The sequence below is a fragment of the Nerophis ophidion genome, linkage group LG10 (assembly GCF_033978795.1).
Source record: "Nerophis ophidion isolate RoL-2023_Sa linkage group LG10, RoL_Noph_v1.0, whole genome shotgun sequence".
Classification (NCBI taxonomy): domain Eukaryota; kingdom Metazoa; phylum Chordata; class Actinopteri; order Syngnathiformes; family Syngnathidae; genus Nerophis; species Nerophis ophidion.
Window position 1 is genome coordinate 56491582 of NC_084620.1, and position 13579 is coordinate 56505160.

General features: G+C 37.2%; 1 protein-coding gene across 8 annotated transcripts in view; it reads right to left on the reverse strand.

Annotated features, from left to right (window-relative positions):
• The window catches only part of gata3 (GATA binding protein 3), a 34053-nt gene that overhangs the window by 3822 nt on the left and 16652 nt on the right, over positions 1-13579 (reverse strand). For all 8 annotated transcript variants that reach the window (XM_061914199.1, XM_061914201.1, XM_061914198.1 and 5 more), the window contains one exon: positions 10446-10571. In XM_061914199.1, the coding sequence (XP_061770183.1) occupies positions 10446-10571 (126 nt within the window). The remainder of the gene's footprint in view (positions 1-10445; positions 10572-13579) is intronic.

Genomic DNA, 13579 nt, shown 5'->3' on the forward strand with positions numbered 1-13579 from the left:
TTAGATCTACTACACTACTGTATTTAATGTTATCATGGTGGTACTTAATGAAGACTTAGGTAAACTACACTACTGTATTTAATATCATTATGGTGGTACTTAATGAATACTTAGGTCTACTACACTACTGTATTTAATGTTGTCATCATGGTGGAACTTAATGAATACTTAGGTCTACTACGCCACTCTATTTTAATATTGTCATTCTGGTGGTACTTAAGGAATACTTCGGTCTACTACACTACTGTATTTAATGTTGTCATCATGCTGGTACTTAATGAATACTTAGGTCTACTACACTACTGTATTTAATGTTGTCATCATGCTGGTACTTAATGAATACTTAGGTCTACTACACTACTGTATTTAATGTCATTATGGTGGTACTTAATGAATACTTAGGTCTACTACGCCACTCTATTTTAATATTGTCATTAGGTGGTACTTGATGAATACTTAGGTCTACTACACTACTGGATTTTAGTGTCAGTCGTACTACCATAATGACAACATTAAAATACAGTAGTGTAGTAGACCTTTCGTAAACAAATGTCCACTCGAGTGGACGTTTGTGTTTTACAACATTTTTTGTAAACATGTAACTGACAAAATTAAAAAGATTAAAAACAAATGTCCACTCCAGTGGACGTTTGTGTTGAACACAATCTCAATGCTTTCCAAATGCGTAAAACTCTGAGAAAAGAAATCGACGAGACAGTTGTCCACTGCAGTGGACATTTGTGTTTTGTATAATAATACATGTGTTTTGTTAAATGCATAATTCCGACTAAAAGAACAGGATAAATACAAATGTCCACTCTAGTGGACGTTTGTGTTTTACAATATTTTTTCTAAATGTGTAACTGACAAAATTTAAAAACAAAAACAAAAAAAAATGTCCACTGCAGTGGACGTCTGTGTCTTACAATATTTTTTCTCAATGTGTAACTGACAAAATGAAAAAACAAAAAAAAACAAATGTCCACTCCAGTGGACGTTTGTGTTTTACAAAATTGTTTCTAAATGTGTAACTGACAAAATTTAAAAAATTAAAAACAAATGTCCACTCCAGTGGACATTTGTGTTATGCATAATAATACCTATGTTTTGTTAAATGCATAATTCTGACCAAAAGAACAGGATAAAAACAACTGTCCACTGTAGTGGACTTTTGTGTTTTCCAACATTTTTTCTGACGAAATGAATACATTCAACATACATGTCCACTCCAGTGGACGTTTGTGTTTTCCAACATTTTTTCTGACAAAATGAATACATTCAACATAAATGTCCACTCCAGTGGAAGTTTGTGTTGAACATAATCTCAATGTTTTCCAAATGCGTAAAACTCTGACAAAAGAAATCGACGAGACAGTTGTCCACTGCAGTGGACGTTTGTGTTTCAAGTAATAATACATATGTTGACCAAAAGAACAGGATTAAAACAAATATCCACTGCAGTGGACCTTTGTGTTTTACAAAAAATGTTCTGACTAAATTAATACATTTAACATAAATGTCCACTGTAGTGGACGTTTGTTTTTTACAACATTTTTTCCGACAAAATGAATACATTTAACATAAATGTCCACTCCAGTGGACGTTTGTGTTGAACATAATCTCAATAATTTCCAAATGCGTAAAACTCTGACAAAAGAAATCGACGAGACAGTTGTCCACTGCAGTGGACGTTTGTGTTTTAAGTAATAATACATATGTTGAGCCAACGGACAGGATTAAAACAAATATCCACTGCAGTGGACGTTTGTGTTGAACATAATCTCAATAATTTCCAAATGCATAAAACTCTGACAAAAGAAATTGACGAGACAGTTGTCCACTGCAGTGGACGTTTGTGTTTTAAGTAATAATACATATGTGGAGCAAAAGAACAGGATTAAAAGGGGTGGCATAGCTCGGTTGGTAGAGCGGCCGTGCCAGCAACTTGAGGGTTGCAGGTTCAATTCCCGCTTCCGCCATCCTAGTCACTGCCGTTGTGTCCTTGGGCAAGACACTTTACCCACCTGCTCCCAGTGCCACCCACACTGGTTTAAATGTAACTTGGATATTGGGTTTCACTATGTAAAGCGCTTTGAGTCACTAGAGAAAAGCGCTATATAAATATAATTCACTTCACAATATAATTCACTAAAACAAATGTCCACTGTAGTGGACGCTTCTTCAAAGGAGGATATCGGAACAATCATTCGAAAACGAAGACGATACTTTTTCTTCCTGCTCGGGGAATCAAACCAGGATCAAAGTCTCGCGTCATTGGGCGCTCTTCGCAATTTGACTTTTTTTAAAGGTGAGATCTAATGTCCATCGTTACTCCTCCTCCTCGCCATGAGGAAACTCACTTTTATTTGCCGCCTCTTTCGCCGCCGGATGGAATTTGACAGCTTTCGCGGTGGCCCACTCGGAACAACGACCCCCTGGGGTGCTCCCGCGCTGAGGCCGCGGACGGGGGCGGGGCTAAAAGCCGAAGGTCAGATGAAGGAGCGAGGCTGGGAAGTTAATGGGATTTTAATTAAACCTCATCTTTAAGTCGGGCAGGCTTTTCCGATTCACAGCCCGGCTGCCAATAAATCATGTGTTCACTTCATCGGCGAGGGACGCACGCTCGCTTTCTGCGGGGACAATCAGCGCTCGGGGACGCGGCGAGAAAAGAAAGATGGCGTCGGGGTAAGGCGACGCCGTGGACACCAATTATATATACACAGCACATGTTTACTTACGATGCTGCCAACACCTCCATTTTTAATTCAACAGCAATTTGTAACCATTCTTAATCCATTACAAAAATAAAAAAAATGTATACATATATATATATATATTTATTTTTGGACTGTCTTGGCCAGTGACTGAGACAAGTAGAATGACGCTGATGTCTGCTGTTCAGATGTATTTTAGAAAAATAAAAAGTATATAATTATTCTTTTTTTTGATCAGACTTTATAAAACTGTTTGGGAAGCATTTTGATAAATAATATAAAACATTATCACAGCTGTTTGAGTATTTCATGGAAGGATGTAGTTCATCATAGAACCCCAGCGGGCACAAGGCATTGAAACTAGGTTGACAACTCGTTGACGTTGTGCAATGCAAATACAACGTTGAAACAACATGCTTTTTGACGACGTTTAATCGATGTCGGGTTCTGACGTTGATTTAACTATTGAAATTTGGTCATTTCCCAACGCAAACACAACGTTAAAAACAACATACTTTTTGACGTCGTTTAAACAATGTCGGGTTCTGACGTTGATTTAACCGTTGAAATGTGATCTTTTCCCGAACCATTATTCTACAACGCAAGTACAACGTTGAAACAACATGCTTTTTGACGTCGTTTAATCAATGTCGGGTTCTGACGTTGATTTAACCATTGAAATTTGGTCATTTCCCAACGCAAACACAACGTTAAAACAACATACTTTGTGACGTCGTTTAAACAATGTCGGGTTCTGACGTTGATTTAACCATTGAAATGTGATCTTTTCCCGAACCATTATTCTACAACGCAAGTACAAGGTTGAAACAACATGCTTTTTGACGTCGTTTAATCAATGTTGTGTTCTGATGTTGATTTAACCATTGAAATTTGGTCATTTCCCAACACAAATACAATGTTGAAACCACAAGCTTTTTGACGACGTTCAATCAATGTCGGGTTCTGACGTTGAGTTAACCATTGAAATTTGGTCATTTCCCAACGCAAACACAACGTTAAAACAACATACTTTTTGACGTCGTTTAAACAATGTCGGGTTCTGACGTTGATTTAACCGTTGAAATGTGATATTTTCCCGAACCATTATTCTACAACGCAAGTACAACGTTGAAACAACATGCTTTTTGACGTCGTTTAATCAACGTCAGAACCCGACGTTGATTTAACCATTGAAATTTGGTCATTTCCCAACACAAATACAACGTTGAAACAACATGCTTTTTGACGTCGTTTAATCAATGTTGGGTTTTGACGTTGATTTAACCATTGAAATTTGGTCATTTCCCAACGCAAACACAACGTTAAAACAACATACTTTGTGACGTCGTTTAAACAATGTCGGGTTCTGACGTTGATTCAACCGTTGAAATTTGGTCATTTCCCAACACAAATACAACGTTGAAACAACATGCTTTTTGACGTCGTTTAATCAATGTTGGGTTTTGACGTTGATTTAACCATTGAAATTTGGTCATTTCCCAACGCAAACACAACGTTAAAACAACATACTTTGTGACGTCGTTTAAACAATGTCGGGTTCTGACATTGATTTAACCGTTGAAATGTGAATATTTCCCCAACCATTATTCTACAACGCAAGTACAACGTCAAAACAACATGCTTTTTGACGTCGTTTAATCAATGTCAGAACCCGACGTTGATTTAACCATTGAAATTTGGTCATTTCCCAACACAAATACAACGTAGAAACCACAAGCTTTTTGACGACGTTCAATCAATGTCGGGTTCTGACGTTGATTCGACCATTGAAATTTAGTCATTTCCCAACACAAATACAACGTTGAAGTTAAAAGCTTTTTGACAACGTTCAATCAATGTAGGGTTCTGACGATTTAACCGTTGGAATGTAATCTTTTCCCAAACCATTATTCTACAACGCAAATACAACGTTGAAACAACATGCTTTTTGACGTCGTTTAATCAACGTTAGAACCCGAAGTTGATTTAACCATTGAAATGTGGTAATTTCCCAACACAAATACAACGTTGAAACCACAAACTTTTTGACGACGTTCAATCAATGTCGGGTTCTGACGTTGATTCGACCATTGAAAATTGGTCATTTTCCAATGCAAATACAACGTTGAAAAAACATACTTTTTGACGACGTTTAATCAATGTTGGGTTCTGACGTTGCTTTGATCATTGAATTTTGGTCATTTCCCAACGCAAATACAACATTAAAACAACATACATTTTGACGTTGTTTACTCAATGTCGGGTTCTGACGTTGATTTAACCATTGAAATGTGATCATTTCCCCAACCATTATTCTCCAACGCAAGTACAAGGTTGAAACAACATGCTTTTTGACGTCGTTTAATCAATGTCAGAACCCGACGTTGATTTAACCATTGAAATTTGGTCATTTCCCAACACAAATACAACGTTGAAACAACATGCTTTTTGACGACGTTTAATCAATGTCGGGTTCTGACGATGATTTAACCATTTAAATTTGGTCATTTCCCAACGCAAACACAACGTTAAAACAACATACTTTTTGACGTCGTTTAAACAATGTCGGGTTCTGGCGTTGATTTAACCGTTGAAATGTGATCTTTTCCCGAACCATTATTCTACAACGCAAGTACAAGGTTGAAACAACATGCTTTTTGACGTCGTTTAATCAATGTTGGGTTCCTACGTTGATTTAACCATTTAAACTTGGTGATTTCCTAACACAAATACAACGTTGAAACCACAAGCTTTTTGACGACGTTCAATCTTAGTTGGGTTCTGACGGTGATTCGACCATTGAAATGTGGTCATTTCCCAACGCAAATACAACGTTTAAACCACAAGCTTTTTGACGACGTTCAATCAATTTCGGGTTCTGACATTGATTCGACCATTGAAATTTGGTCATTTCCCAACGCAAACACAACGTTAAAACAACATACTTTTTGACGTTGTTTAAACAATGTCGGGTTCTGACGTTGATTTAACCGTTGAAATGTGATCTTTTCCCGAACCATTATTCTCCAACGCAAGTACAAGGTTGAAACAACATGCTTTTTGACGTCGTTTAATCAATGTTGGGTTCCTACGTTGATTTAACCATTGAAATTTGGTGATTTCCTAACACAAATACAACGTTGAAACCACAAGCTTTTTGACGACGTTCAATCTTAGTCGGGTTCTGACGGTGATTCGACCATTGAAATGTGGTCACTTCCCAACGCAAATACAACGTTGAAACAACATGCTGTTTGATGACGTTTAATCAATGTTGGGTTTTGACATTGCTTTGATCATTGAATTTTGATCTTTTCCCAACGCAAATACAACGTTAAAACAACATACTTTTTGACGTTGTTTACTCAATGTCGGGTTCTGACGATTTAACCGTTGAAATGTGATCATTTCCCGAAACCATTATTCTACAACGCAAATACAACGTTAAAACAACATGCTTTTTGACGTCGTTTAATCAATGTTAGAACCCGACGTTGATTTAACCATTGAAATTTGGTCATTTCCCAACACAAATACAACGTTGAAACCACAAACTTGTTGACGACGTTCAATCAATGTCGGGTTCTGACGTTGATTCGACCATTGAAATTTGGTCATTTTCCAATGCAAATACAACGTTGAAACAACATACTTTTTGACGTCGTTTAATCAATGTTGGGTTCTGACCTTGATTCGACCATTGAAATTTGGTCATTTCCCAACACAAATACAACGTTAAAACAACATACTTTTTGACGTCGTTTACTCAATGTCGGGTTCTGACGTTGATTTAACCGTTGAAATGTGATTATTTTCCCAACCAATATTCTACAACGCAAATACAACGTTGAAACAACATGCTTTTTGAGGTCGTTTAATCAATGTCGGGTTCTGACGTTGATTTAACCATTGAAATTTGGTCATTTCCCAACACAAATACAACGTTGAAACCATAAGCTTTTTGACGACGTTCAATCAATGTCGGGTTCTGACATTGATTCGACCATTGAAATTTGGTCATTTCCCAACACAAATACAATGTTAAAACAACATACTTTTTGACGTCGTTTACTCAATGTCGGGTTCTGACGTTGATTTAACCGTTGAAATGTGATCATTTCCCCAACCAATATTCTACAACGCAAATACAACGTTGAAACAACATGCTTTTTGACGTTGTTTAATCAATGCCGGGTTCTGACGTTGATTTAACCGTTGAAATTTGGTCATTTCCCAACACAAATACAACGTTGAAACCACAAACTTTTTGACGACGTTCAATCAATGTCGGGTTCTGACGTTGATTCGACCATTGAAATTTGGTCATTTTCCAATGCAAATACAACGTTAAAACAACATACTTTTTGACGACGTTTAATCGATGTCGGGTTCTGACGTTGATTTAACCGTTGAAATGTGATCTTTTCCCGAACCATTATTCTACAACGCAAGTACAACGTTGAAACAAAATGCTTGTAGACGTCGTTTAATCAATGTCGGGTTCTGATGTTGATTCGACCATTGAAATTTAGTCATTTCCCAACACAAATACAACGTTGAAATTACAAGCTTTTTGAAAACGTTCAATCAATGTAGGGTTCTGATGATTTAACCGTTGAAATGTGATCATTTCCCCAACCAATATTCTACAACGCAAATAGAACGTTGAAACAACATGCTTTTTGACGTTGTTTAATCAATGTCGGGTTCTGACGTTGATTTAACCATTGAAATTTGGTCATTTCCCAACACAAATACAACGTTGAAACCACAAGCTTTTTGACGACGTTCAATCAATGCCGGGTTCTGACATTGATTCGACCATTGAAATTTGGTCATTTTCCAACACAAATACAATGTTAAAACAACATACTTTTTGACGTTGTTTACTCAATGTCGGGTTCTGACGTTGATTTAACCGTTGAAATGTGATCATTTCCCCAACCATTATTCTACAACACAAATACAACGTTGAAACAACATGCTTTTTGACGTCGTTTAATCAATGTTGTGTTCGAACGTTGATTTGATCATAGAAATGTTGTCATTTCCCAACACAATTACAACGTTAAAACAACATGCTTTTTGACAATGTTTGATCAATGTCGGGTTCTAATGTTGATTTACCGTTGAATTTTGGTCTTTTCCCAACCAATATTCTACAACACAAATACAACGTTGAAACAACATGCTTTTTGATGACGTTTAATCAATGTCGGGTTCTTACGATGACTTAACCATTGAAATTTGTTCATTTCCCAACACAAATACGTTAAAACAACATACTTTTTGACGTCGTTTACGCAATGTCGAATTCTGACGTTGATTTAACCATTGAAATGTGATCATTTCCCCAACCATTCTTCTACAACACAAATACAACGTTGAAACAACATGCTTTTTGACGACGTTTAATCAATGTCGGGTTCTGACGTTGATTTAACCACTGACATTTGGTCATTTCCCAACACAAATAAATAGTTGAAACCACAAGCTTTTTGACAATGTTTAATCAATGTCGGGTTCTAACGTTGATTTACCGTCGAATTTTGGTCTTTTCCCAACCAATATTCTACAACACAAATACAACGTTGAAACAACATGCTTTTTGACGTTTAATCAATGTCGGGTTCTGACGTTGATTTGAACATTGAATTGTGGTCATTTTTCCAACCAATATTCTACAACACAAATACAACGTTGAAACAACATACTTTTTAACGTTTAATCAATGTTGGGTTCTGACGTTGATTTAACCATTGAAATGTGGTCATTTCCCCAAACATTATTCTCCAACACAATTACAACGTTGAAACAACATGCTTTTTGACGACGTTTAATCAATGTCGGGTTCTGACGTTGATTTAACCATTGAAATTTGGTCATTTCCCAGCGCAAATAAAACGTTAAAACAACATGCTTTTTGACAATGTTTAATCAATGCTGGGTTATTACGTTGATTTGACCATTGAATTTTGGTCATTTTTCCAACCAATATTCTACAACACAAATACAACGTTGAAACAACATACTTTTTAACGTTTAATCAATGTTGGGTTCTGACGTTGATTTAACCATTGAAATGTGGTCATTTCCCCAAACATTATTCTCCAACACAATTACAACGTTGAAACAACATGCTTTTTGACGACGTTTAATCAATGTCGGGTTCTGACGTTGATTTAACCATTGAAATTTGGTCATTTCCCAACGCAAATACAACGTTAAAACAACATACTTTTTGACAATGTTTAATCAATGTTGGGTTATGACGTTGATTTGACCATTGAATTCTGGTCATTTTTCCAACCAATATTCCACAACACAAATACAACGTTGAAACAACATACTTTTTAACGTTTAATCAATGTTGGGTTCCTACGTTGATTTAACCATTGAAATGTGGTCATTTCCCCAACCATTATTCTCCAACACAATTACAACGTTGAAACAACATGCTTTTTGACGACGTTTAATCAATGTCGGGTTCTGACGTTGATTTAACCATTGAATTTTGGTCTTTTCCCAACCAATATTCTACAACACAAATACAACGTTGAAACAACATGCTTTTTGACGACGTTTAATCAATGTCGGGTTCTGACGTTGATTTAACCATTGAATTTTGGTCTTTTCCCAACCAATATTCTACAACACAAATACAACGTTGAAACAACATGCTTTTTGACGACGTTTAATCAATGTCGGGTTCTGACGTTGATTTAATCATTGAAATTTGGTCATTTCCCAACGCAAATACGTTAAAACAACATACTTTTTGACAAGGTTTAATCAATGTCAGGTTCTGACGATCTACCATTGAATTTTGGTCTTTTTCCAGCCAATATTCTACAACAAAAATACAACGTTGAAGCAACATGCTTTTTGACGACGTTTAATCAATGTCGGGTTCTGACGTTGATTTAACCACTGACATTTGGTCATTTCCCAACACAAATAAATAGTTGAAACCACAAGCTTTTTGACAATGTTTAATCAATGTCGGGTTCTAACGTTGATTTACCGTCGAATTTTGGTCTTTTCCCAACCAATATTCTACAACACAAATACAACGTTGAAACAACATGGTTTTTGACGTTTAATCAATGTCGGGTTCTGACGTTGATTTGACCATTGAATTTTGGTCATTTTTCCAACCAATATTCTACAACACAAATACAACGTTGAAACAACATACTTTAATCAATGTTGGGTTCCTACGTTGATTTTACCATTGAAAAGTGGTAATTTCCCCAACCATTATCCTCCAACACAAACACAACATTAAAACAACATACTTTTTGACGACATTTATTCAATGTCGGGTTGATTCGACCATTGAATTTTCGTTATTTTCCCAACCAACAACCAACGTTAAGACCACAACGTTACAACTATTTAGCAACGTTGTTTCAACGTCAGTTTTAAAGGACACGTACGTAGAATCGACGCTGTAGCAAAGTCTTGTGCCTACTGGGACTGACACCCGATGTTATTGCAAAATTATTGATTTTAAATTGGGAATGGAATCGTGACCCCACTTTGTGCTTGCAAATCAGCATTAAAAAAGAGAGAAGAAGGCATGGAGATTTTGGTCAATGCCAGGAGTTACACCGTCAAAATGCGCGTACCGAAGAACGCGCGTTTTTGTGTTGGCATGGTTTCTATGGCGACAGGTGTCGCAGGATGGTTTCTATGGTAACAGGGCGGCGTTCCAGTGTGTTAACTTACATTGTGCAGCTTGAAGTAGAGGCCGCAGGCGTTGCACACGGGGTCGCCGTTGGCGTTCCGCCTCCACAGCGTGGTGGTGGTCGTCTGGCAGTTGGCGCACGACGTTCCAGCGCGCCGGGCCGCCGACTGCGCACAGGAAACGGAGCGTCACACGGCGAGCACGCGGACACACGCGGGCGCCGCAGCGCCGCCACACAACAAGCGTGCAAATGACAGTTACTTCACAGGAAATTACTGGAAAGAGTGAAAATTAGCAGGAAGTTTTCCTGTGAATTTTACCAATTTTTTTTTATTTTTTTTTACACACACGAGAGCAGGAAGGGGGAAAAGAGCAGCGGAGCTAAAAATAGCAGCAGGCAGAATAAACATTTCAGACATAAAAGAGAGAGCCATTAAATGTGATTAAAACAGGGGTCACCAACACGGTGCCCGTAAGGACCAGATGAGTTCTAAAAATAGCTCAAATAGCAGCACTTACCAGTGAACTGCCTCTATTTTTTTTTTAATTGTATTTATTTACTAGCAAGCTGGTCTCACTTTGCTGGACATTTTTAATTCTAAGAGAGACAAAACTCAAATAGAATTTGAAAATCCAAGAATATATTTTAAAGACTTGGTCTTCACTTGTTTAAATAAATTCATTTATTTTTTTTACTTTGCTTCTTACAACTTTCAGAAAGACAATTTTAGAGAGAAAATACAACCTTAAAAATGCTTTTAGGATTTTTAAACACATTTACATTTTTACCTTTTAAATTTTTTCCTCTTCTTTCCTGACAATTTAAATAAATGTTCAAGTGAATTTATTTTATTTATTGTAAAGAATAACACATCAATTTTAATTAAATTTTTCATTTTAGCTTCTGTGAAATATTTCTTCAAAATTCTTATGATTAAAATTCCCCAAAAATATTCTGGCAAATTTAGAAAATCTGTAGAATCAAATGTAAATTTTATTTCAAAGTATTTTGAATTTCCTTTTAAATTTTTAGTTCTGGAAAATCCAGAAGAAATAATGATTTATCTTTGTTAGCAATATAGCTTGGTCCAATTTGTTATATATTCTAACAAAGTGCAGATTGGATTTTAACCTATTTAAAACATGTCATCAAAATTCTAAAATGTATCTTAATCAGGAAAACTTACTAATGATGTTCCATAATTTAATTTTTTCAAAAATATTTGAATTAGCTAGTTTTTGTCTTATTTTTTCCGGCAGAATTTTGAATTTTAAAGAGTCGAAATTGAAGATAAACTATGTTTCAAAATTTTTTTTTTCCTGTTTTCTCCTCTTTTAAACCGTTCAATTAAGTGTTTTTTTCATCATTTATTCTCTACAAAAAAACCGTCCGTAAAAGGAAAAAAAATGTACGACTGATAGACAAACAGAAATACCCATTTATATATATATATATATACATATATATATATATATATATATATATTTATTTATTTATTAAAAGGTAAATTGAGCAAATTGGCTATTTCTGGCATTTTATTTAAGTGTGTATCAAACTGGTAGCCCTTCGCATGAATCAGTACCCAAGAATACCTCTTGCTTTCAAAAAGGTTGGTGACCCCTGGATTAAAGCGTCCTCTCCAAATAAAGTCTTGGCAGCGCCACCTTGACAAGCCCGGTGCCCGCATTTGGACGCGGGAATGCGTTCCCTGGCTAATAAAGAGCCGGCTAATTAAAGCGAGAGGGGTGGGTTCTTTTTTTTTTTCGGTTTGCTTCGCTCCAGGCGGCTGCAGCCGAGCTTCCAGTGGAAGTGCTGATGGATTTTACTGCCTGGATGCTTGACATTGATGTTCTAATCTCTTCTTAAAAAAAATCAATAGGCAGGTGAGCGTGAAGGGCACGCCGGCGTTGATTATCTTTCCAATTATAAACACCTCCACGCGTGCTCGGAATATTCCAGCAGATACAAGAAAAGAGGGTCCGCTTTTAGCAGCCTTTAAGCGCTGTCGGGACTACTAGCTCACTTCCGGTGGGTCTGCCATGTTTACTATTTTTTGGGGGGTGTGGGGGGGTGTGGGGGGGTATAGCTCTTTAAAGAGACTCGCCCGCCCCCCCCCACAACCTCCCCGTTTCTAACCAAGCCTCTAAATCAGGGGTGCCCATTACATAACTTTTTTAATGCCAGCCAGGTACTAAAATAATAGACCAATTTTCACATTGTGAGATGACGCTGGCTGCTGCCCTGTCATTTTTAAGAAAAAACGACCGACAGGAAGGCGAGAAACACTTTTTATGTCGTCAGACTCTTTTCAAAACTCGAAAGTTACTGTTTTCACAATAAAATCCCTGCTTTGTCCTGCCTGCGCTAACTAAAGAGTTTTAGAGAGCCGGCGCACGCAAGCTAGCACGCTACGGCGTTTGCCGCCAATGCATTTCTTGTCAAGTGTATAAAAAGGAGTATGGAAGTTGGACAAATAAGATGGCATAAACCGCAGGCGTTAAAAAATAGACCTAAAAATTTGTGATCATCAATATTTACTAAGACTTGTTTTGTGTCACTTGATTGACAGTCAAGGCATCCGAGGGTCTTGTGAGCTCATTATTACGAAAGAACGACCGACAGGAAGGCGAGAAACACTTTTTATGTCAACAGACTCTCCTCAAAACTTTTAAGTTCCTGTCTTCACAATAAAATCCCTGCTTCGTCCTGCTTGCGCTAACAAAATAAGAGTTTTAGAGTGCCGGCGCACGCAAGCTAACATGCCACGGCGTTTGCCGACAATGTATTTCTCGTCAAGTGTATAAAAAAGGAGTATGGAAGCTGGACAAATAAGATGCCATAAACTGAAGGCATTAAAAAAATAGACCTAAAAATTTGCGATCATCAATCTTCACTATTTTTTGTCACTTGATTGACATTCACGGCACCCGAGGGTCTTGTGAGCTCATTATTAAGAAAAAACGACCGACAGGAAGGCGAGAAACACTCAATGTCAACAGACTCTCCTCAAAACTCGAAAGTTCCTGCCTTCACAATAAAATCCCTGCTTCACCCTGCCTGCGCTAACAAAATAAGAGTCTCAGAAAGCCGCCGCACGCAAGCTAGCACACTACGGCGTTTGCCGCCAATATATGTCTTGTCAAGTGTATAAAAAAGGAGTATGGAAGCTGGACA